The 26,501-nt window shown below is 38.1% G+C and overlaps 1 protein-coding gene across 7 annotated transcripts in view; it reads left to right on the forward strand.

Annotated features, from left to right (window-relative positions):
- Positions 1-26,501, forward strand: part of USP45 (ubiquitin specific peptidase 45) — a 69,747-nt gene that overhangs the window by 4,590 nt on the left and 38,656 nt on the right. For 4 of the 7 annotated variants that reach the window (XM_060115176.1, XM_060115177.1, XM_060115170.1 and 1 more), the window contains exons 2-7: positions 4,547-4,656; positions 8,072-8,244; positions 9,727-9,830; positions 13,664-13,764; positions 25,558-25,697; positions 26,089-26,184. In XM_060115176.1, coding sequence (XP_059971159.1) covers positions 4,557-4,656; positions 8,072-8,244; positions 9,727-9,830; positions 13,664-13,764; positions 25,558-25,697; positions 26,089-26,184 — 714 coding nt within the window. In that variant the 5' untranslated portion in view covers positions 4,547-4,556. Of the gene's footprint in view, positions 1-202; positions 223-1,627; positions 1,648-4,546; positions 4,657-8,071; positions 8,245-9,726; positions 9,831-13,663; positions 13,765-25,557; positions 25,698-26,088; positions 26,185-26,501 lie in introns of those variants that run through there. The other 3 variants (XM_060115173.1, XM_060115174.1, XM_060115175.1) reach the window with 3 other exon arrangements.

Genomic DNA, 26,501 nt, shown 5'->3' on the forward strand with positions numbered 1-26,501 from the left:
GCGGCGACCCAGCACCCTTCCGGCCTCCTTTCCGCGCTCATCCTCACGGCGCATTTTCTCTTCAGAAACTTGGGATGTTTTTGTTAGAGACCAGAGGACGAGTCTTACCGCGGGTGTCTGGCAGCATCGTGTAGTATGAGGAACCCTGGAGGTGGACTGCCTGGGTCCAAATCTCCATCCACAGCTTACTGGCTCCTGGCTTCTGCAAGTCACCTAACTACTGTGTGTCTCAGTTTCAAGTATAAAATGGGAGAAATAATAGTCACCTATCTCATAAGGTGGTTGGTGGTTGGGAGGATGAAGTGGGTTAGTATCTCTTCAGTGCTGAGAACCGAGTGCGATGCACAAAAAAGTCTGTAAGTGCTGGTCATCTTTTTGAGCCTCTAAAAAGAGAGTTTTGTCTCCCCTCCCCCGGCATCCCCGCCGAAAATAATCGCCCAAGGGTAGGGAAAAAAAGATTTTTTTCTTTTTTGAGAATATGGGCTTTTGTATGCACGGCCTTTTAAAAAAATTAAACATTTGTAAACAGTTGCACATCGTACATTAGAGAAAAGACAGGTAAACGCGGAAGTTGAAAACGAAAGTTTTGTTTGGGAAACCACGTGAGAAAAATGGCCAGAATTTGTGCTGAAAACACTTAACATAGCATGCCTGAGACTGCTGTCCTTAGAAAGGTTAGCCCTTGCTTGGCATCTGGGAACAACATGTTTTATGTTGTAGGGTACGGTTTATGCAGAAGTTTCTAGCCCCCCTAAAAATCTGCACCAGTGAGTCTGTAATGGGCTTCCCTGAGCAGAAACATTTCATAGACATTACTGGATTTTACTTACTGGGGGAAGAGTGTGGTGACCCCTCTTGGGAGGGAGAGAATGGTAAGGAAACCTGCACTTGGATTCCTCTAGACTTCACCTGTGTCTTTTTCATTATGATCAAGCTGTACGTCCATACTACGTTGCTGTAATAAGTGTTAGGCATGAATACAACTATATGCTGGGTTTTGTGAGTCCTTATAGTAAATCTCCAAATGAGAGGGTGGTCTCGGAACTCCCCAGACACAATATTGATGATAGACAGTATTTGAAGCTCCAATAATCGGACTTTAATTTTGTCTCTTTTTGCCTGAACGGGGAATTGAAGAAGAAAGCTGTACAGATAAGTGACTGCTAAATAGTGGGTTACCATCCAAAATGACTCTGTATGTTTAGACATAGTACCTGTGTCAGAAAAATCACTGGAAATTGACTCTACATTGCCAAGTTAAGTATGAGTCAGTGTTTTTGAAAAAAGGCATAGGTGTTTTATAGATTCTAGGTCAGCTACCTGGTTCTTTCGGTTATTCTGCCAGTATTAGCTATGTGTTAATGCTCATCTTTATCAAGAGTTTACCTGTGCAGGGGGTGTAAAAATATGACCAGTTTCTCATGGGCCATTTTTCTTGGATTCGCTTAGTTACACCTATCTCTTTCCAAGACATCAAGTTAAAATAGTTGGAGGTAAGTTTGTAAATTGGGGGGTAGAAAGATCCGATTTGCTGTTTGATGACATCTCTTTTCTCTCAATCAAGTAGAAGACCAGATGATAATTTGGAGGAGTAGGGAGAGGAGGAGTTGGAGGTTTGGGAGAGTGAAAAAGATTTCAGAAGGCTGTGTGAGTATATAAGTGAGTTGGCTAGAAGGTATAGTAGATAATGGGGTGTCTTGATCCGTTTGCGGTTATGATTATGAATTTAGTGGACCCAATCTCCCTTCTTACAAGACTTTCTCCAGCCTGATTGGATGCATTCATGGAGAAAGTGGTTAACTGGATTTGTCTAGGATCGGGGTTCTGTTAGAGGGGTGGTGTGGTAAGTCATTAAGGCTGTGCACACATATTCTGTTCTTTCTGGGTACATGTTAAGGTTGTACTCTTTGTACACCACCCCCCCCCGTGCCCCTCCCCCTTTTGTCTGTTTGAAGTTAAATGTGGCCATATGACTTGCTTTGGCCTGTAAAATACACTTGCAAGTGAAACTTTAAGAACCAGCACTCGATTTGCCACTTCCCTTTCTCCCTTCCCTGCTACAGTGATCATAGAAGCACTTGTTGAGATGCAGCCTCTTGTCAGCCTGGGCACTAAAGGAGTATTGGAGTGGCTGATGCAGCAAGCTGGCAAAACTTGAAGTTGTGATCAGAATACTTGAATTAGTGATTTTGCAAGGTGGAACTGTAGGGATAAGTGGATGAGGCAGTCTGGAGGGTGAAGGCAGTCAGAAATGAAGTGGTCAAGGAACTTGGAGACCTTCTGCATCTCTGTAACCCCTAAGGCCTTAATTTATTGCAGCCTTGTTCAATAGTGATGATCCTTGGACTTAAGGAAATGGCTCTTAAAATGGTAAACTCAAAAGCTTCCTTATGTGGAACATAGTATGACTAAATCAGGATTCAGAATTTGTTATTGAATGGAAAGATTCTTCCACCTTGATCAATGAAAGCAAATAAACAACCACAAAAATTACAGTATAGCTTAGCCATGGAGTAGCATGGTATTAGGTAGGATTTAGGATATAGTGGTTTAAAAAAATGCATTAACTTGTATCTAAAATCTTTAGAATTAACTTTGAGTTTTTAAGAAATAGAAGGGATTTCTTAAAAATATATTTAGAAGAGCTTCCCTGGTGGCACGTGGTTAAGAATCCGCCTGCCAATGCAGGGGACACGGGTTTGAGCCCTGTCCCAGGAAGATCCCACATGCTGCAGAGCGTGGAGCAACTAAGCCCATGCGCCACAACTACTGAACCTGCACTCTAGAGCCAGTGTGCCACAACTACTGAGCCCGTGTGCCACAACTACTGAAGCCCGTATGCTTAGAGCCCGTGTTCCACAACAAGGGAAACCACCGCAATGAGAAACCTGCACACCACAACAGAGTAGCCCCCGCTAGCCACAACTAGAGAAAGCCCACGCACAGCAACAAAGACTCACCACAGCCAAAAAAAAAGTTTTCCTTGTGATAAACCATAATGGAAAAGAATATTAAAAAGAATATATATATATATGTCTCTGAATCACTTTGCTATCCACATTTTAACAAGATCTCCAGTTTGACTCAGGCACTGGCCTGATCTCTTAAAAAAAGCCGGTGTCTTAGGAAAGTAAGACAGTATTAGTTCTCCATTTCTTATGGGAAGAACAGTTGTAGATTAAGAGATACTAACTGGGCCTCCCTGGTGGCGCAGTGGTTAAGAGTCCGCCTGCAGATGCAGGGGATACGGGTTCGTGCCCCGGTCTGGGAGGATCCCATATGCCGCGGAGCGGCTGGGCCCGTGAGCCATGGTCGCTGGGCCTGCGCATCCGGAGCCTGTGCTCCGCAACGGGAGAGGCCACAACAGTGAGAGGCCCACATACCGCAAAAAGAAAAAAAAAAAAAAAAAAAAAAAAAGAGATACTAACTGACATAACCAGTACAAAGTGCAAACCTTGATTAAATCCTTATTCAAAAAACCAGTACAGATGATACTTTGGGTCAGCTGAAGAAATCAGAATATGATAGGATATGAGATGATATTAAGGAATTACTGTTAATTTTCTTAGAAGTGATAATGATAGGACTGTATAGGAGAATCTCCTTAAGGCAGTGGTCCCCAGCCTTTTTGGCAGCAGGGACCGGTTTCCTGGAAGACAGTTTTTCCATGGGAAGAGGGGGAATGGTTTAGACGGTAATGCAAGCGAGGGGGGGCGGCAGATGAAGCTCCGTTCGTTCGCCCCCCACTCACCTCCTGCTCTGTGGCCCGATTCCTAACAGGCCGCGGACCGTTAGCAGCCCAGGGGTTGGGGACCCCCGCCTTAAGGGATATATGCTCTCTGCAACTTACTTTTAAATAGTTCAGCAAAAACAAACAAACAAACATACATCCATATATAGATATGTCTATATACACATTGATATTTAGATAAAACCAATAGGGCAAGATATTCAAGATGTGGAATCTAGATAGTATATGGGTGTTCATTATCCTGTTCTTGTAACTTTGTTGGAAGTTTAAAATTTTTCATAATAAAAAAGTGAGGGAAAAACTCACCAAAAATGCAAGAGCTTAAAAAGATAGGAAATGTATTTCTCTTTCAGTAGTCCAGTGCTGGGCCGCCCAATGCAGGGCCGCTCAGGGCAGGTAGGGCGGCCCTGCTGTGCTTGGCACTAGGCCTCCACCCCTGGCCCTTTACGGCTCTTCCAGCTCCGCCTGTCTTCTAGCTGGTGAAACGAGAGAAAGGGCAAGGGAAGCACAGGAACCAGAAGCAGCGTACACTTCAGGTTTTTTGTATTCACCTGGACATCATACATGTAGGGAACCGTTGGTAAAAGTCAAATGTAGTTTGACTTTTTGTATAAAAAAAGTTTACTGGTTTAATAAAGATTTCTTTGGTTTCAGCTGGTGCTCCCTTCTTCCTCCTCTGTTAATTTACTAGGCCCATTAAACTTGAAGTCATTTCCATTTTAATATGCGTTAAGTAAAATACATAAAGTTTTAATTTTGAGGATTAATGTGTATTTTTACCCCCAACCTTTTCAGTAAGTAACAGATGCGGGTGAAAGAGCCATCCAAAGCTTTACCTGAGAAAGCCAAAAGAAGTAAAAGGCCCACCATACCTCATGATGAAGACTCTTCAGATGACATTGCTGGTAAATTATCATGTCTGGCATCCTGAATAGTGTTGCAGAAGAGAAATAATAATACATGTTTTTAATGACCATTTTCTGCATGAACTTTAAAATCAGCTTGTCTAAATCCTGTGGGCATTTTTATTGAGATTTTGTTTATTTTATATTTGACTTAGAATTGGCATCTTGTTGTTGTTGTTTGTTTCTCCTGGCTGTGAAAACCAAGCCCTCAAGCCAGTGAGGTTGGCAGATGACCCTGGGAGCTGCTAGCTTCCTGGCTTGCTTTTCTTTTTAGCCTCATGTTTTGGGTTTTAGCTTCTGAGGATTTTCCTTACTGACTCACCAGTTCAGTTCTCCATTAAAAAAGAGGTTTTTAATATATTATTTCCATTTTTAAGTGATTTTTAACTTGGATAATGTTTCAGGATAGATTGCTGTATTGAAGGAAGTCTGAATTATGTCTTTAAATATTTGTTCTATTCTGTTAATAAGGTTTCTTCAGGGATTCTTATTATTCTTATGTTAACTCTCTTTTGCCTATCTTCCATAGTTATCATTTTTTCTCAAATCCTCTAAAACTCCTATTTCCTTTTCGCTTTGCGTGCTGTTTTCATTTTTATTTTTTACTGTGTGTTCAGCAGTGTTGCTTTCACCTTACACTCTTTTTAACTTTGCATTCGTTTTTGTGGTTTTATTTATGTATTTATTTATTTATTTATTTATTTATTTATCCTAAACTCTGCTAGTCACTTCCTATTGCTCTGCTACCTGAGCCTAAAGTGTTTGCTTCTTTTTTGTGTTTTTATTGCATGGCAGCGATTGCTCTGCCATTTTTCCTTTTCCTTCCTTCCTTTTTCTTATATTATCTTAGGATAGAATTTGTGGCTTTGATTTTCTTTGATGTAGGGTTGCTTTTCTTGGGCTAGTTCGTTTTAGAATATTTGTGTAAGAAGGAGGGCCAGAGCTCTGTTGAGACCTAACTGTTGGATTTGAGCTCATATAGGCTTTACTTCTTTCCAGCCACCAGGATTATGCAGCCCTGGGTTTTTTTTTTCCAGAATCCAAATGATCTCTTCTTTCCAACTGCCATAGAGATAAGGCTGTTCCCTGCAGTTATGGCTTGCTTTTTTCTTTCCACTTAGTGAATGAGAAATCCCCGTCTTTCGATTCTTCTCAAAACAATATTGGATATAGGGGTGCTCCTGCCACTGTTTTTGCAGCACAGAGATTTAGGTTTTGTTCTATGTCTGCAAAGCATGTCTTGTTCGCTGTGAAATCTACTGCTGCAGTGTTCTCTCTGCTTCCTTCTGTGCGCACCCCTGTTTGATCTCTGCTGCTTTGAGGTGGGAGGCTTTCCACTTAATTTGTGACTTGGGGCTTCAGCTGTCTCCTGGTTTCTCTTAAAATGAACTCTGTCTTTTTGTTTTCTGTTCTTTTTGCCCTTGGATAGTTTTGGGGAGGAGAAAGGGGAAGTGTTAATTTTATGCCACCATTTGCAAACTGGAAGACTTCTTGTAAAATTTTTATTAATATTTAAAGTGAAAAATACGGAGATTTTGATTATTGTTTTTGATTTGTTAATGTGAAACAACTCTAGACTTTCATACATTTTTATATTTTTATTTAGGAATCTCTAGAGGACCTATTTGCCCAATGAAATTTAGACAATTATATGATTAAATGAATTGCAGAAAACTGAGGAAATTTACTTATTAAAGTAGAAGGATATTTTTCATATTTTTCCCCCACAAAAGATAGTGAATGCTGTTTAAACACTGGTTAGCTTTTGTAGGAAAACCTCAGACTTTTAATTTACTTATATGAAGTATATATGGTTGAGATATTTAAAAGCCAATAGATTTAATTTAGGGGCCTAGAAGCTTTTTTATCTTGAATTCACTTATCTCTGAATTCATTAACAGTTTCAGTTTCATAAGTCTGAATTGTAGAATCAGAGAATGCTTATCCCACGCCAGAGATGATATAGAAGGTGTGTGGAATGATTTTTCCCTTAGAATTTTAAATTATAAAAACTCAAAGCAATGACATTTGGTAAACCATTTCTAGGTCCTGTACTTGTGTGGTCATTTTTGTTGGTCTTGCCCTGAACAGCCCTTTCTTTAATGGCATGCATCCTTGCTTTTCAAACATAGGACTTCAGAATTACTCCTTTTATGTCTATTCTTATAACTTACTCTTGGTATAAAATTAGAAGTTTTAATCTTTTATCGATTTACATATTATTTTTGTTGAAACTATTTATTGTAAGTAATTTGTCAGGTATCACGTTCTTTATCTTAAGAATGAAGTGGAACTAATGCTTACTCCCTAGTTAACCAGTAGGTGAAAAGGAATGCTTTGCATTCAGAAAGGGAAGTGGAGAAAGTTGAAATGTACGTACTCCTTTTGTTTCCCTCTTCAAGGTATTCAGTCTCTGCTTTTGTTGTTTGGTTTTGTCAGATAGCTGTAGATTTGGTGTTCGGGATATTTGAGGGTTAGAAATTGAAGTGTTCAGGTATTTGGGAGGAATGGAAGTGTTATTGAGCCCTTGAGAGAAGAATATGGTTATTTGATAAATTAAAAACATATTTGCTCATTTTGGCCATTTGTCTCCACACAGTGCACACAGTAAGAATCTGTTATAAAGGATGATGAAGGACCATGCAAAATCATTTGTTATTTGGGAATAGTCATTAAGGAGAATTCTGGGAATTCTTGTTCCTGCAAATTATGCCTTTGTTCTTCTCTTTTCTTTCTCGCAACAATGGTGAAAATAGTATCATAGCAGAGCTAGCCCATGGGAAGATTTTACTTGTGTATCCTAGTGAAAGAAAATACATTCAAAATGCTTGATGCATAGTAGCTGCTCAATAAATAATCTTCTTATTTATTAAACTTTTAATTTTTGAATTAATCTTAGATTTACAGGAAGATACAACATGTATACAAGGAGGTCCCATTCAACCTTCATCCAGTCTCTCCTGTTGTAACATCTTGTATTTCTGTAGCACAGTATCAAAACCAGGAAACTGACATCGGTACAATCCTTAGAGCTTATTCAGGTTTCACCAGATATACATGCACTTGTGTGTGTGTATATGTGTATGCAGTTTAATTACATGTGTAGCTTTCTATAACCACCAGTCAAGATACTTGATTACAGTTTCACCACCTTGAGTGCTAGTTATTTATAGCCACACCACTGCTCCCCATCTAAAGCCCCTGGCAACTGCTAATCTGTTCTCCAACTCTATAATTTTGTTATTTCACAAATGTTTTGTAAATGGAATCATGCAGTATGTATCCTTCTAAGTTATTTTGTTTTTTGAATCTCTGTGCTTTTTAGTTATAGGATTTTAATATTGTTGACTTTTGCTTGCTAATGGTATCACTTTGGTTTAGCAAAGAAAATGTTCAAATTTTTTGTCTTATTCAGTAGGTTTCACTTGCCAACATGTAAGTCATGCTATCAGTGTGAATCATGTGAAAGAATCAATAGTTGAGAATCTGTGGTCAGTTTGCTTGGAATGTTTAAAAGAAAGAAAATTCTATGATGGACAGCCAGTACTTCCTTCTGATATTTGGTTGTGCCTCAAGTGTGGTTTTCAGGTGAGAAAAGTCTCTTTTATGTGAGTTTGTCTTGAATATTTTCCTTAAATCTTACCGTGAGCTCTGACTGTTGGTAATGCTTAGAACTTAAGATTAATTTATTCTGTGTTTAGATAGAACTCTCCAAGGACGAGCTTAGAAGTGTTTAAGGTAAAGTAAAATGTATGTATGTTCAGAAATTAATCACGTGTAGTTTATAAATACTTCGAAAGGGAATCCAGCCCACTTGCAGTAGTTCTCATATGTGGCCCTGCCTTTACCTATTTGTATTTACTTATGAAATGGATCCAAGTTTTTGGGTTTTTAAAAAATCCTTTTGGATTCATTTTTTTCTCTATGAAAAGTGATTATTCTATCTTTTCTTTCTTTTTTTTTTTTTGCAAAGTAATTTCTCTTAAGAGCTTAGAAGCTATTGGTATCTTTTTTTTTTTTTTTTTTGCGGTATGCGGGCCTCTCACTGTTGTGGCCTCCCCCGTTGCGGAGCACAGGCTCCGGACGCGCAGGCTCCGGACGCGCAGGCTCAGCGGCCATGGCTCACGGGCCCAGCCGCTCCGCGGCATATGGGATCCTCCCAGAGCGGGGCACGAACCCGTATCCCCTGCATCGGCAGGCGGACTCTCAACCACTTGCGCCACCAGGGAGGCCCTGGTATCTTTTTTTTTTAATTGGAGTATAGTTGCTTTACAATGTTGTAGAACCTATTGATATCTTTAATAAAGGAATTTTTAAATAAAATTAAAAGTATATATATATATTTTAGAATAAGAGGCGTCTTTATTATCTCACATAGAAAGCCAGAAGTAGGGCCACTTAAAGTTAGTTGCTTCAATGGAAAGAACATTAAAAACTGAGATTTCTTCCATTTTTCTGCTGTGCCATCCTCAGTTTCATGGTTTCAGGATGGTAAAAGATGTTTCATGCACTGTGTATCACACAGCAATCCCCAAAGGCCAGAAAGAGGGCAAAAAGTACATCCCTTCCCTGTGTTCTTTTTTAAAATACGTAAAACTTTTCCAGAAACATCCATTAGACTGCCCCTCATGGGACATTGACTGGAATTGAATCTCATTTCTTTACTTACCTGGTGATGGAAGCTACTGTGATTGGTCCGAGTCTCACTAGTTTTCAGTGGAGTTGGGTGGAGGCGTGTAGGGTATTAGGAAATGTGTGTATAGGGGAGGGGCACTACTGGCCTGTGAGGATGCTCAGTGTCCCACCATGCATCAGACAGAGAGCGTGGACACTTGTAAATGGTATGGAAATTAACTTGGCTCATGACTGTTTTACAGTGTAACAGAAGCAAGTTAGGCTCTTTGCAAGAAATTGAATTTAATGAGAATCCTATTTTCTGAAACTTTTCCCTCCTGCTTGAAACCAAAAACAAAACAGAACTTCTAGTGTGTTTGAGTATGATTTAAGTTTTGATTAATTTTAAATAAACTTGTATGTAAATCACACAAAGAGTGTTCTGTTCATCTTTAGGGATGTGGTAAAAACTCAGAAAGCCAGCATTCATTGAAGCACTTCACGAGTTGGAGAGCAGAGTTTCACTGTATTATAATTAGTCTGAGCACATGGATCATTTGGTAAGTTAGATTTCGTTAGTACTTGTGTTCACTATAAAAACTGTCTTTGAGTTTTATAAGGTACGATATTTAAAGATGATATACCAGCTTATACTTTTTAGCCTAAACACAACCTATGGAATCATTTAAGAAAATTAACATCATCCATGAATATAAAATTTAAGTAAAAAATTTAGTCATCCCTGTAGTTTTTTTTAACACTTTCTTTGTACAATAAAGAAAATTGTTGCTAGTTGACTTTTTGGTAACGAACTTGCTAAATTAGAATGTCAGGGTTCTAGTGGAGGAATGTACTTCAAGCAGTCAAGCCGGTTGGCCATTCTCTGCAGGGGACAAGGAAAGCCTAGGCATAGATAGTTCGTAAAAACTTCTCAGGGGATTCTACTACTTAACCCTGGTTGGGATAGATAGTTTGTAAAAACTTCTCAGGGGATTCTACTACTTAACCCTGGTTGGGAACTAAGTCCAGTTCCCTCATTTTATGTGTTAGGACACTGAGTATCATTTATTTACCTTTTTGTGGTTACAAAGTAAAGATCCAGGCACTAAAACAAGTCTTTTGATTCTTTAGTCCCTTACCAGCATACCACACTGCTTCAGTGGTTTAACTGGACACTGTATTGAAAAGCTTTTCCTATATTTTACAGCAAAATTTTTCTCATGAACTTATAGACTCCTAGGGTTATTCAGATGAATTTTCAGGAGTTTTCAAGTTTTAAGACAAAAATATTTTAACTTTGTGCTTCATTTCAGGGTTCTAAAATTAATATAAGGATATTTTGGTTTGCAGGAGAGACCATCATCCTATAATTTAATTCAGCCACAGGGTTGGATGCCTGCTGCATTTGTGTTTTTGTTATTGGAAGTAATAAAATTGGGGTGAATGAGGAAAGAATTGCTAGAACTTAATATGTAAATGAAGCATTGGAGCCAAGGAAGAGGGGTATGATCCCACAGTGTGGCGGCTCAATAAACATTTCTCTGTAGTCTGAATAGAGCAGTGGTCTGCAATGATAGGGTGTATCAGAATCACTGGGAGGCTTGTTGGAATAGCTTGCTGGGTCTCAGGCTTAGAGATTCTGATTTACTAGTTCTGGGGTAGGGCCTGAGAAATTGGATTTCTAACAAGTTCCCACGTGTTGCCAGTGCTGCTGGCCTGGGACCATAGTTTGAGGACCACTGAAGTAGAAAAAGATGGTGGGAGAATTGAGTGGCACCTGGTAAAATAGGTTCATCTCAAGTGAATCTGAATTGGAACGTCTGTTGTAGCTCTTAGGACCCCAATTATGGTATGAATCATGATTTAATTTCAGCAAAAAAGCCTTACCTAGCATAATCAATTAGGGTTGTTTTAATTTAATTGTTTTTAAAATTTTATTTTATATTTAATTGTAATTTTGCTTTTATAGTTATATAGAGTTACAAGGATGGTGAATTTATTGAGTTTTGTGAGATGGATTTGTGAGATTTATATTATACTGAAAATAATTTTAAGTCACGTTTGGGGATCCATAGAATTACTTCTCTTTCAAAGAAAGAAATTCAGGTTTGTCACATGCGTTTATAGAAATTTAAAGGTTGTGACTATTTTCTTTTTCCCATCTAATTCTTAAATCTTAAAAAGTTTAACAATATCAGTAGAAAACTTCACTAATCTGGATTAGAGAAGGCCAGCTGGAACTAGAGGAAAAACCTGAAAAAAAGAAAGGAATATTGTAGATTTGATAATTTAATCACAACTAACAAAGTGTTGCTGCATAGTGGATTTAATGCTGCTTAAACAGATAATTATTAGTATAATAGTACAGCTGCTTCTTACCTCTGACTTCACATCAGAATCACACAGGTGGAATTTGAAAAACCCATAGGTACCAGTGGTCCTCTATTAAATCAGGGCTTCTGTATTTTTGTTCCATAGGTGATTCTTATGCCTAACCAGGGTTTAGAGGCACTGATTTAACACTTAGAGATAATATGTAAATGTGTGCTTTTAAATCATTCAAAAGTTTGTTGAAAGGTTTAATATTTCCCTTGTACTCTTATTCTGTTACTGATTTGTGATCCCTGTGTCTGTTTCCCACCCTTAAAAAGAAAATATTACACTTCTATAAAGCTATTCATTTTAAACTGATAATACTTTTCTGATTGTTGTGAGGAATTAAACCAGGAAATGCATGTAAAGTTCTTAGAACAGTGCATGGCACATAGTAAGTGCTCAATTATTATTTTGGTTATTTCTAATGGAAACAGGTACCTTACCTTGAGCTCTCCTCTTTTCTCCAAATTCGCTGACATTGTGCAGTTTTTATTTACTTTTTTTTTGTACTCTTAAAGTTACAATATATTTAGTAACAAGTAAAAATTAAGTCTTAATCTCAGTAAAAATTTGACATTTCAATATTTTTCAAATGAGCAATTATATTTTTATTATTTTTGCCAATCATTACATCACAAAATATTGAACATCTATTATAATGGAAGGTTGATAACTGTAATTGCTTAAATTCCATCATGATCCATTGGAAAGGTTGCTTTGGGAATGTTTTTTGTGACTCGATTCCTTCACAGATTTATCTGTGTATCTGTGTATTTCTGTGTGCAAAGTGATAGAGTGAACACTCAGTAACCATTTGAATTTTGAGCGCTGTTTAGAAAAGGGACCCAAACCTAGTTTACAGCCATTGATTCCAGGACCACTAATAGTTATAAGCAAGAAGATTGTGAATATGTAAGGTCATGTTGGTATAATGCATTACATTTATAAAACACTTTCAATATGGTCAAACACTGTTCTCATTGGATCTCATTAAGATGAGAATAGATAGAAGAAACCTTTATTAACTATATGCACTAATGAGGAAACTTAGTGGAGGGTAGTTTTCTGAAAAGGAATGTACTTTTCAAAATCTCTGCTCTAACCCCCTCTTCACAAATAAACTCCAAACAAAATAAAACACCTCATCCAGCCTTCCCTGTCTCTGTAAGTGGAACCTCAATCACTTAAGTATTCAAGCCAGGAGCCTGGCAGTTGTTTTCTTCCCCTTTTTATCTTATTTTATTTTTCAACCTTTTAACAAAAATAAACATATGGTATAATGAATTCCTCTATATTCACCACCCAGCTTTAAACACTGTCTGCTCACAGGATATCTTGTTTCATCTAGACCAGGATTTCTCAGTCTCAATACTGTTGTCATTTGGGTTGATAATTCTTTGTTGTGAGGGGGACTGTCCTGTGAGGGGACAGGATTAGCTCTGGCCTCTAACCACTGGGTGCCAGTAGCAGCTTTCCCAGTTGTGACAACCAAAAATGTTTCCCAACTCTGCCAAATGTCCCCTGGGGGACGAAACTGCTCCTGTTTGAGAATCACTGATATACCCACATCAGCTTCTCCCTTTCCTCTTCCTTACCTTTAATATCCAATTCGTTAACTGCTTCTACCTGAAAATATATGTCTGTTCATTTCTCTCCAGATCCACTGCATCTGCCCTGATCTCTCTATTCCTGATGCCATCGAATCTGACATTAGTCAGAGTGATGCTTTCAAAATGTAAATTGGATCTTATCACTCGCCTGCTTATAAGCCTCTCATGGCACTCCGTTACACTTAGGATAAACTACCAAAACTCTAATTTGAATGCTAAGGCTCTGTATGAACTGTCCCCTGCTTATTTCTGTAGACTTATTTACCTCATTTCTCTTGCCTCACCCTATGTATCCCCCTTACCCCATGACTTAAAGACAAAAGTGGATAAATACCAACTTTATTACCTGATGTGCAAAATTATTGAAGATGCTTTCATAATATTTGCTTACATTTTATATTTTTCAGGTGTTATGAGTGCGATGAAAAATTATCAACACATTGTAATAAGAAGGTTTTGGCTCAGATAGTTGATTTTCTCCAGAAACATGTTTCTAAAACACAAACAAGTAAGTTAACAGCAGTCGCTAAAGAAATTTGTATTAAAGTGTGATTTTTTTTTTTTTTTAATTTTTTAAATTTTTTTTGTGGTACGCAGGCCTCTCACTGTTGTGGCCTCTCCCGTTGCGGAGCACAGGCTCCGGCCGTGCAGGCTCAGCGGCCATGACTCATGGGCCCAGCCGCTCCGCGGCATGTGGGACCTTCCTAGACCGGGGCACGAACCCGTGTCCCCTGCATCTGCAGGCGGACTCTCAACCACTGCACCACCAGGGAAGCCCCTAAAGTATGATATTTTATAATTCTTATAAAGAGATAATAAATTCATAAAGAGTACTTTGGATTTTACTGTGACCTCTCAGTACGAGTGCCATGAATTCTTAGGTAGCAGTTTTGTGATGTTATCTTGTGTTGTATTTACATAACTAATAATGAGAAGCTGGAGAGGATAGTGACTGGATTGTGGGCTTTTGAATCAAACAATGCTGAATTTGAATTTAGGTTCCACCTAAATTACCTACTGTCTGTGTGACTTTGACTCCTTAGTTTCCTTATGTAAAAAATTAGTACAATAATCCTATCAAATGAGAATGTTGTGAAGCTTAGGTATGTTTTCTAAAGATTTAGAAATAATGTGTGTAAAAATACTTGCATAGTCCCTGACACATTTATGAAATGATGTCTGTTATTTGTTACATCATTGGAATACTGTTCTGACACTAACTACCTGGAATTAGGCTAACCTTGCAGATTAAGGGTTCAGTTCCCCCAAAAGATTGCCCTCACTTCAGACACCATTCTCAAGCTAGGTAGGGGTTCTCAGGAACCCCCCCGCATTTCCGACCAACTGGCTACAGGAGTTCCCACTGTCCTCTTAATTCAATAATTTGCTAGAATGACTCAGAAAACACTGGAAAGTGCTATACTTACAATTCCAGTTTCATTATAGCAACAACAACAAAAAGAAAGAGAAATCAGGACCGGCCAAAAGAAAAGACATGTAAGGTGAGGTCTGAGAAGGTACCAAACATGAAACTTTTCTGTCTTCTTCCTGTGGGGTCAGGATGCATCACCTTCTCAGCACATTGATGTGTAACAATACACACAGACTGTTGTTAACCAGGGAAGCTCACTGGAGTTTTGGTGTCTAGCGTTTTTATTAGGGTTTCATTGCATAGGCATGGCTGATTGAATCATTGGCCACATGATGTAACTCAGTGTCCAGGATCCCAACCCTCTAATCACACGTTTGGTCTTCCTGGCATGGCTGGCTCCCATCCTGAGTCATCTCATTAACATACATTTGTCTAAGGTCCCACAATGAATAAAAAAATACTTTGTTAACATAAACTATCAAGCGTGGTCTGAGGGGCCCACCATGAGTAAAACAGACACTCCTGTCACTCTGGAAATCCAAGGATTTAGAGGGGGCTTCTCAGGAACCTGGGACAAAAGGCAGCCAAATCCTTTATTATACAATAGTAACGTATTATATATTGTACTTTGTTGTCTAACATATAAGCAGTATATAATACACATTAATATAAATTACGAATATATAGGGAAGGAGTTTCTTCATTCAAAAATATTAAGTGCCTACCACATGCCATGCTTTATGCTTTATTTGATTTGCAGTGGTAAAACAAAAATAGTTTTTATGTTGCCCTCATGAAGTTTAGAGCATAGTGGGAGAGACAGACAAACATAACACGTATGTAACTTGTGATAAGTGCTACAAAGGAAAAGAACAGATTGCAGTGATAAGTAATAATCTCATGGTCATAGTGATCAAGAAAGGCCAATATGGCTGGAGTGTGGTTTGCCGGGAGAAAGCAGAATGTGGTAAAGTTAAGATGTATGTGGGCAGGTCATGAAGGATACTGTAAGGAATTCCATAAATAATATCCCTTGGTATTTTAGAAGTAAGTTTTTTGGGATAGTAATATTTTTATAAGATACTTTACAAATCAAATATGAAAGTTGCTATTGAGGTTTGTAAGAATGCTGGATATGATTATGTAGCTATTTTAAATGATAATCGTGAAGATTGTATAAATGTAAAAATGTCTGTATATGGTAATTCAAAAAGACTATGAAACTGTATATATTGTGTTCAAATGGCAGGATGAGAGTGATTTAAATGGAGCCTTTTTATATTTTGCATTAAGTAAAAATAACTACTGAGAGGAAAGCCTGTACCTGTACCTTAAACAAGTTTTTAAGTTATACGATGCCTGGGCTAATTTCACATCTGTTACATCTAATTCAGCTTCTCTGCTCAGTGAATCTCAACTTTTGTTCCCAGTAGCCCTTTAGACTCTTAAAAAATTATTGAGGACCTAAAGAGCTTTGGTTAGGTAGGGTATATCTATTAATATTTATCATATTAGAAATTAAATCTAAAAAATTAGAATATTTATTAATTTACTGAAAAATAGCTGTAATTCCATTACATGTTAACACAAATAACATATATTTAGAAAAGATAACAGTTTCCAAAACAACACAAACCTAATGAGTGGCATTGTTTTACATTTTTCCAAATCTCTTGAATGTCTGGCTTAATAGAAACAGCTGGATTCTCATATCTACTTCTGCATTCAGTCTGTTCTGATATCACATGGCCTGTAGCCTCTGTAAAACTGCATTGTATAATTGAGAATGAATGAAAGTAAGAAAACCAAATAACATCTTGGGCTTATTATGAAAATACCTTGGAGCTTAAGGACACCCAAAAGAGGGGGCTTGTCTTCAGATACAATTTGAGAACTGCTAAACTAGCACATTTCTGTCTTTATAATTTCTGTCTTCAGTCTTTCTTGCCCTAAGGCTCAGCTCAGATCCTACTTCAGTGACACATTCCCAGTCCTTTGTTTTATCTCTTCTTCTATGTAGCATACTTTAGAATCTTAACACTTGATTTTGTGGTGTTCAGCTTTCATATGTATCTGTGTCTTGTTTACAAAACTGTACATGCCTTGAGGATTGTACCCTGGCTTATATTCTTTTTGATTCTCATATGACTAGGTAGTAAATACTGCTGAATTGAACTGAACTAGCACGTGAGCAGTTTTTACTGAGGAAGTAGATACGCTTTGCATTTTTACCAAAACACCCCAGAATATTATCAAATTATTTTATTTATTCATTCAGTCTATTAATATACTTGAGTTTCTACCTTGTGCCAGACACTGTGCAAGATATTGGAGATACGGTGGTGAATGAGACAGATCTATTTCTCAGTTCCTGCCATTATTGATCTTTTGGTTAGTGAGGGCTATTGACAAATCACAATTATAATTGCTGTTTAAATAGTGCTGTGAGGAGCAAGAACAGGGGACTGTGAGAGCACTTTGGAGTAGTATCTAATCTGGACTAGAGGATCCAGGAAAGCTTTATTGAGAGGAAGAGATTTCTAAGCTGGAATCTGAAGGATAGCTAGATGTTAGGTAGGCAGAGAGGGAAGGGGTGTGTGCTCCAGGCAGAGGAGATAGCTCATTGATGAGGGAGCCTGATACGTTCAGGGGATTGTACAGAGCTGCAGGGTTGAGTTTTGTGATGATGGTGGGGGGGTGAGAGGTGAGACTCTGGAGGTAAGTAGAAACAGTTATTGAAGGGCCTTGTAAGTTTAGAGTTTATCCTGGAGGCAATGAAGAGCCACTTATAGGTTCTAAGAGGAGAAGTGGATGATCAGTTTTGTACTTTAGAAAGATCACTTACTGTACTATGGAGATACACAGGAATGCCTTAATATGTATACCTGCCCATTCATATGTCAGTATCAATTTATTATATGACCAAATAAAGATTTCTAAGGCTAATGGTTAACTAGGAGTTAGTGAAATTTTGAGAACAAACATATGAGGTAATTCTTATTTGGTTCCAAAGTAGACAAGTAGTGGGATAGCAAGTTTTTCCTTTTTACTCTTTAAAGATTAAACTTCTTTTCAGCTGTAGAAATGGGCAAATTACATTAATACTACATGACTGGTTTAGGTAATTGCATTAAGCAGTTGAGGGAATCCCAGTGTTGGTTCCCAGAAGAATGCTTACAGCTGTGTAGATGCCACATCTGATGCTAGGATTTGCTTTAAAAAAAATAATCTCTCCATACTCTCCCCCTCAAACATATACAAGAAAACTAAAAACAACAAATAAAATCCCCATATAACGAAAAGGTCATATAACACAAGATTGAAAAAGAGCAAGAAAACTTTCTTGTGAGACCCACCCAGAAATATGTATTGTTAAAAGTGGGCCAATATTCTCTGAAGGGCTTATTTCTCACTTTGGTAGTCTAGTAAATGTCATGTAAGTGTTCTACAAACACTTACAGAATATGGGAATTCCTGTTGAAATTATATCATTGAATATTGGTTTGCTATGTATGAACTAGACAGATGATAGATAATCCCACATTCTTTTCTAAACCAATAAGTTTGGCCCATAATTTTAATACTGGTGGGATGCCATTTTCAAAGAACTTAAAGAGAGCATAAAATATTATATTCTGTTAAATTCATTAAGCTTATGCTCTTGGTATAAAAAGACATGTTATGTTGGTTCTTTTGCTTTTATTAAGTATAAGTTTGCTGTATCTTTTTTTTTTTTTTTTTTTTTTTTTTTTTTGCCGTACGCGGGCCTCTCACTGTTGTGGCCTCTCCCGTTGCGGAGCACAGGCTCCGGATGCGCAGGCTCAGCGGCCACGGCTCATGGGCCCAGCCGCTCCGCGGCATGTGGGATCTTCCTGGACCGGGGCACGAACCCGTGTATCGGCAGGCGGACTCTCAACCACTGCTCCACCAGGGAAGCCCTGCTGTATGTTTTTGAAATAATAAAGTATGGTACATTTGGGATCTGAAATAATGTATCTGAGAATAAATAATATTGACTCTTCTACAGTAACAATTTGTAATGTAATACTTTGACTTTTCTTTATAAAGTAATACATTTTGTTCTACTATAAAGTGACAGTCCATATGCCTAAGAAATTTGCATTTTCATAAATAAGTACTAAAAATAGTGATTTCCATATATAAAAGGGGTTAGGGACAAAAAATGTTGAACACTTCAAAAACAATTTGTTTTACCTGTATGGATGTAAATCTGTGGTTCCTCATCCGAACTACAGAACACAGAGTTACTTGAATGACTGTTCTCTCAGTTCTCCCCAAAATGGCACTAACTTGTGGATATATATAGGGAGAAGTTAATTGGATACAGTGGGTACCTATGGCATTAGGGCTTAATTTTTTTTGAGGAACCCTTTGAGAAGGGCTACTATGAACTTTAATAAAACTGTAAATTCACACACCAAAGACATCCAGCAATTGATTACATCCAGCTTTTGCTTAAAAGAAGTGGTCTTTTCTTTCCTATCACTACTAGCATTTCATTAGTGTCTTAACTTGTCACACTTATCAACCTTATCATCCACTGTTATACAGACAGATAGCAGATCCTAATGGTTAAACGTGTGTGGATTCTGAACCCAGACTACCTGGCTTTAAATCTCCTCCCTACAAATAGCTGTGTGCCTTCGTTTGATCATCATCTTTACAGTGGGGAAAGTTATCAGAGGAGATGATGCTCTCAGACTTTTTCTTTAAATAAGCAAACTGCAAAATAAGTTTGCTTTCCCCGTGCCTATGAGAAACTTGGGATGCACCAGTGTTCCGTTTCTGGTTTAACCAAGGCAATTCACAAATATTTATACCTTTGAGAAAAGAGAGACATTTAACCTTACTTGGCAACAAATCCACAATTGGTTGTTTTCAGTTTTCTCCAAGATGAGCAAAGCTGCATCTCTGTGTACTTATTCTTACGTTTCTGTAGGTTAAATTTTTTGGAATTTCTGGCCAATTTATAAACACATCTTAAATTTTGATTACTGTTGTTTAGCTGCCCTCCAGAAAGATTATACAAAGAGTATAGTTGACAGGAATACTTGTTTTTCCATGTTTAACCTCGTTTATAGTTTTTAGGTTTTTCCGTTTGGTTTGGGGGGGGCAGTAATGGAGTTTTTAGTATCATTGTTGCCGAGTCCATCAGTCTTCTCTGTAATGGTTGTTTGGCCTTTGGGGTCATGCTTTGAAAGTCTTTTGTACTCCACGTTTATAAAGATACTCACCCACAGTTTTCTGGTCCATTCAGGGTTTTTTAAAATTTATAACTTAATATCTTTAAACTTGGTTTAAAAAAATAATTAGAGGATCTTTGTGTTGGAGTCGTTTTTATGGTAGAAAAATTTGAGGTACTTAAGGTTACTTTTTAGATATTAAATAGCCTTAGTCTTAGCCAAGTGTGGAAACGGTGGTTTTTTTTCTCTTTATTTTGGCTTTGCTGGTGCTTCAGCCAGTTTTCTGTCTTATAAGACTTGAGTTATGTACAAAGGCCATCAGGTCCGCTCAATTAACCAGCTACTCTTTGAGTACTCAGATTATAGGCTTAAAGGTAAATGACAGAGATATAAAAGACTTATAAAAAATTTATCTAGAATGCCTGAAGTTTCCTCTTAATGTTCTTTGCATTCTGGGGTCTATGTTATTTTATTACATAAGTGCAATACCTGATGACAGTGTTGGTAATATAAAGGAGATAAGGTGAGATAATGATATATATATTTATATATTTTATTATAAATATATCTTACATAGATAATATTTATATATGTGATATATATTATTGATAGCCTTCTAACCCCGAAATTCTGTGAAGATTCTTTTTAATTACAGACATTTCATGGGTTCAGGTAAAACTTGAGGAAAACAAAACAAATGATCAAAATTTTGTATAGTTTATCTTTTTTGTTATCGCTGTAGCAGCTTTGTCCTTTTAATTATATCACACTTCAAAACATCTTGAAGTTCAGTCCTTAGTGCATTCATTCTGTGTTTGTAAAGGAAGAGTTCTTAAAGTGACTATGATCTAAAATCACTGCCATATTGAGAAAGCTTTGTTGTCTCTGAAGACAAAATGATCAAAAATTATTCTTCATTGGAAGTAACAAATTGCATTTTATTAAAACGCATACCTGTTTGTAGGTCAGATAATTGAGAGGCTGATTCAAACATGCTTGTTTTAAACTAGAATCTTAAAAACTCTCAGCCGACAGTTTCTTAGTGAGCAAATGTACATAAATACTTAGTTTCTAAAAGTTTTACCAAGGTGTTATCATGAATTTAAGGCTTAATATCTCTATGCTGTTCACTATATGTCCTTATACTCTAGTCATAAATCATAGGCAATTAATTATAAATAATTACAGATAGTGGTTCATATAGTACCTGGTACACAGTGGACATTTGATAAATCCATTTTATTTGAGTTGTTAAATTTTATAAACATGCTACTTAGTATTAATAAAATGAAAAACTTGCACTTTAAGATACATAGAAATAGTTCTTAGAAAATGTCATTCTATTTTCTAGTTATATTATCTGATCTATTAATATTCAAGCCTAATAGCATAATTAATTTTGAGCATATTCTCACAGACTTAATACATGTAAAAGTCAACAAACAGACTCTTGCCACTTGTGTGAAGTGTCTATTTAACCATGAAATAAACTATTTTTATTGCCATTGCCCCGTGGATATGCTCTTTCTGGCAGTGCTGTCCATATTTGGTGGCTATACGCATGGAGAGCCAGGTGGTGCTGAAAAGCATCGCACAGTGAAGCGTGGATATATCTAGGTTTGACATTTGTCATCCCTTACCGCTGAAGGGAAGGGTAAAATCTGTTTTTCCATATGCTTATGCTTTTTTTTGCCTGCAGTTTTGACCAGATGGTCTTATGAACATTGTTTACTTTAGGATGCTATCCCAGATGTTTTGAAAACTGATGGGTAAATGTGGTACACAGATACATAAATCATTTGCATGTTATGGTTTAAAAAATGCTATTTGGTCTTATAAGACTAAAATATAATTTATTTCTGGAAGTATTTTTCCAAGTGAATAATAAATATATATTTATGATATATATTATATATCTATATATAGTTAATATAATCTATATAGTCTATTTTCCAGAACCACTCTGTTTTCATATTAATAAGCTAAAAATATTATGGCAACATTTATTAAGGATGTTAACGAAAGGAAATACTTTTGAGAACGCATATTTGTTTGTGGTTGCATATACTCAAATCTGTAAGAATCTTTCCTGCTAGTTTTTGTAATTCTTCTCATTGTGTATAAATCACTGAAGAGAAATTACCTGGCAAAATGACAGTGGATTTATAATCAAAAGATTATCATTACAACTTTGGGCAAATCACTTAACCTGTTGGAAACTGAGTTTTGTTAACGTAAAATCAGAGTAACAGCCTTGCCCCAAAAGATGCAGCACTGCTTGGATTTAATTACTCTTTCATCTTAAATCTCTTAAAAATCACTGTGGGCTTTCCTGGTGGCACAGTGGTTGAGAGTCCGCCTGCCGATGCAGGGGACACGGGTTCGTGTCCCGGTTCGGGAAGATCCCACATGCCGTGGAGCGGCTGGGCCCGTGGGCCATGGCCGCTGAGCCTGCGCTTCCGGAGCCTGTGCTCCGCAACGGGAGAGGCCACAACAGTGAGAGGCCCGCGTACAGCAAAAAAAAAAAAAAAAAAAAATCACTGTGAAACTATCTAGTGGCAACAGCTATAATGTGAGCCTGAAACCGGCTAATTCTGGGCTTTAGTTAGAATCTCAGATATAATTAAGAGGTGGATTGCTCTCGTTTGCAGACCCAGCCAGGATCTGTACGGAGCTTCCTCTTGTTTGTGTAGTGCTTCTTACGCACTGGCTGGCTTTTTTCATTTGCTTTTACATCCCCTTGTAGGTTTGAATACTGTCTGGCCTTTCCCTGCTTTTCCTTCTTTCTGTGCCTGGACTCTGCACCTCAGTGACCTTCTCCATTGATTGTACCAGCCTTTGTCCCCAAGCTCTGTAATGGGGTTTAATTTTTATCACTTATTTTAATATCTGGAGGACAGGAGAAGACATCTATTTTGCTAGTTCTTTTCTATGTTAACTCAGAATTCTAGGGTTGGGCGTTAAAAACATCTCTTCATTATCTAGACAACAGATACCCAGTAACAACCAATAATGTTTAAAGAATAAACAAACAGGGGGCTTCCCTGGTGGCACAGTGGTTAAGTCCGCCTGCCGATGCAGGGGACACGGGTTCGTGCCCCGGTCCGGGAGGATCCCACATGCTGCAGAGCGGCTGGGCCTGTGAGCCATGGCCGCTGGGCCTGCTCATCCAGAGCCTGTGCTCCGCGGCGGGAGAGGCCACAGCAGTGAGAGGCCCGCGTACCGCAAAAAAAAAAAAAAAAAAAAGGAATCCACCTGCTAATGCAGGGGACACAGGTTTGAGCCCTGGTCTGGGAAGATCCCACATGCCTCAGAGCAGCTAAGCCCGTGCACCACAACTACTGAGCCTGTGCTCTAGAGCCTGCGAGCCACAACTACTGAGCCCACGTGCCAAAACTACTGAAGCCTGTGCGCCTAGAGCCCATGCTCTGCAAGAAGAGAAGCCACCGCAATGAGAAGCCCACGCACTGCAGCGAAGAGTAGCCCCTGCTCGCCGCAACTAGAGAAAGCCCGCGTGCAGCAACGAAGACCCAATGCAGCCAAAAATTAAAAAATAAATAAATTAATTAATTTTAGAAAATTTAGCTCATGTAATCCTTATGAAAACCGTATGAGGGCTTCCCTGGTGGCGCAGTGGTTAAGAATCCACCTGCCTAAATAAGACCAAAAGACAACCCTTAGAATGGGAGAAAATATTTGCAAATGAAGCAACTGACAAAGGATTAATCTCCAAAATTTATAAGCAGCTCATGCAGCTCAATAACAAAAAAACAAACAACCCAATCCAAAAATGGGCAGAAGACCTAAGTAGACATTTCTCCACAGAAGATATACAGACTGCCAACAAACACATGAAAGGATGTTCAACATCTTTACTCATTAGAGAAATGCAAATCAAAACTACAATGAGATATCATCTCACACCAGTCAGAATGGCCATCATCAAAAAATCTAGAAACAATAAATGCTGGAGAGGGTGTGGAAAACAGGGAACACTCTTGCACTGCTGGTGGGAATGTGAATTGGTACAGCCACTATGGAGAACAGTATGGAGGTTCCTTAAAAAACTACAAATAGAACTACCATATGACCCAGCAATCCCACTACTGGGCATATACCCTGAGAAAACCATAATTCAAAAAGAGTCGTGGGCCTCCCTGGTGGCGCAAGTGGTTGAGAGTCCGCCTGCCGATGCAGGGGATACGGGTTCGTGCCCCGGTCTGGGAGGATCCCATATGCCGCGGAGCGGCTGGGCCCGTGAGCCATGGCCGCTGAGCCTGCGCGTCCGGAGCCTGCGCGTCCAGAGCCTGTGCTCTGCAACGGGGGAGGCCACAACAGTGAGAGGCCCGCATACCGAAAAAAAAAAAAAAAAAAAAAAAGTCGTACCAAAATGTTCATAGCAGCCCTATTTACAATAGCCCGGAGATGGAAACAACCTAAGTGTCCATCATTGGATGAATGGATAAAGAAGATGTGGCACATCATTCTGGATGGAATATTACTCAGCCATAAAAAGAAACGAAACTGAGCTATTTGTAATGAGGTGGATGGCCCTAGAGTCTGTCATACAGAGTGAAGTAAGTCAGAAGGAGAAAGACAAATACTGTATGCTGACACATATATATGGAATTTAAGAAAAAAAATGTCATGAAGAACATAGGGGTAAGACAGGAATAAAGACACAGACCTACTAGAGAATGGACTTGAGGATATGGGGAGGGGGAAGGGTAAGCTGTGACAAAACGAAAGAGAGGCATGGACATATATACACTACCAAATGTAAAATAGATAGCTATTGGGAAGCAGCCGCATAGCACAGGGAGATCAGCTCGGTGCTTTGTGACCACCTGGAGGGGTGGGATAGGGAGGGTGGGAGGGAGACGCAAGAGGGAGGGGATATGGGAACATATGTATATGTATAACTGATTAAATTTGTTTTAAAGCAGAAACTAACACCATTGTTAAGAAATTATACTCCAATAAAGATGTGAAGAAAATAAAAATAAAAAAAAGAATCCACCTGCCAATGCAGGGGACACGGGTTCGAGCCCTGGTCCGGGAAGATCTTCTTTTTATTAGTTGGCATTCTCTTGTAAGGAAAAGTTTTTTTTTTTATCCTCACTTAAAAAATCTATTATCAGGTCAGACTCATTCTCATTTTGTTCAGTGAATAGTAATTTATCAGTGCCCTTCTTTATTTTGATATTCAAATTGTTCCAGGGTGGACCACTGGGAACCTGTTTAAAATGACGCCTGTGTGTTTTGACGTACCGTTTTGTTTTTTTTTTGAGCACTTCCTTATTTTCTGGCACAACAAAAATGTTATAGGCTCATTTGCCTCTTTTGCTGCCCCAGGTTTAGAATCAGCCTTTCCTTCAAGGCGTCTTCATTCCTTTTAGTGGGAATCGTGTTTAGAAACCAAGATCTGGTCTTTCCTACTTTTTTTTTTTCACTTCATTTAAAAATATTTTATTTTTAAATTCATCTGGAATTTATTCTACAATGTGGTCTGAGGTACGGATGTGTATATTAAGATTAATTAAAATTAACTGCTTTAGCAGTAGGATACAAAACAGGAGATACTTATTTGCATTTGTATTCTTGCCCTTCAGGAACATTGATTCAGAGGAAAATCTTATTTATTTTTAAATAATACATCTAAATTATGTCAAATGATATGTATTTAATTCTAAATCTCGTGTCCATTATGTTTTCTCTAACTTAGATGCATTTTCTAGAATCATAAAACTTTATGAAGAAAAATGTGAAACAGGTGATAAAAAGGGAAGAAAAGACAGCAGTGTAACATCTGTAAAAGGAATTACAAATTTAGGAAATACTTGCTTTTTTAATGCAGTCATGCAGGTAAGAGCCATGAGAAAGCTTTGTAAAATGTAAAAGTTTATATTAATTAATTTCTGTTTATTGGCACACCTGTGGACTGTCACATGACTGCTAAATGTTTGTCTAGAAGTCTGTCTGTTTTCTTTTTGATTGGTTAGGCTATCTTTAGCCATTGTCATACACATACATACACCTTTTTTTCCACAGTGCTTCTGAAAGATCTCTGTATTTTACCATGGTTCTGTCAGTAGTAGTGACATTTATTAAATGTTAAATGCATTCAATTAAATTTTCTAAAACTTAAAAATATTTTTGCTAGGCCAGATGATATTTGAAGCTTTGGGAGAGTATTCTGTAAAATCAGAGGCATAGTATAACTGAATCAGAAGATGTTGCTTTTGTTTTCTTTCAGAATTTGGCACAGTCTTACATTCTTACTGAACTGATGAATGAGATCCAGGAACATGGTACAAAACTCAAGATTGTTCCTTCCTCAGACTCTCCACTGGTGAGAAGTACAATTAGCTGGATAATAGCTCTGTTTAGATAAGCCAGTGATGTTGCCAAAACCTGTTGCCAAAACCTATCTTTCTTATTTCTCACAACTATCAATTGAGATGGTAGTCAGAGAATTTGAAAAAATAATTCAAAAGCATTTTGTGAAAATAAACGATAAGATTTAAAACTTCTAGGGCTTCCCTGGTGGCGCAACGGTTGAGAGTCTGCCTGCCGATTCAGGGGACGCGGGTTCGTGCCCTGGTCTGGGAAGATCCCACATGCTGCGGAGCGGCTAGGCCTGTGAGCCATGGCCGCTGAGCCTGCGCC

Source organism: Mesoplodon densirostris, chromosome 12, assembly GCF_025265405.1.
Source record: "Mesoplodon densirostris isolate mMesDen1 chromosome 12, mMesDen1 primary haplotype, whole genome shotgun sequence".
Lineage (NCBI taxonomy): Eukaryota > Metazoa > Chordata > Mammalia > Artiodactyla > Ziphiidae > Mesoplodon > Mesoplodon densirostris.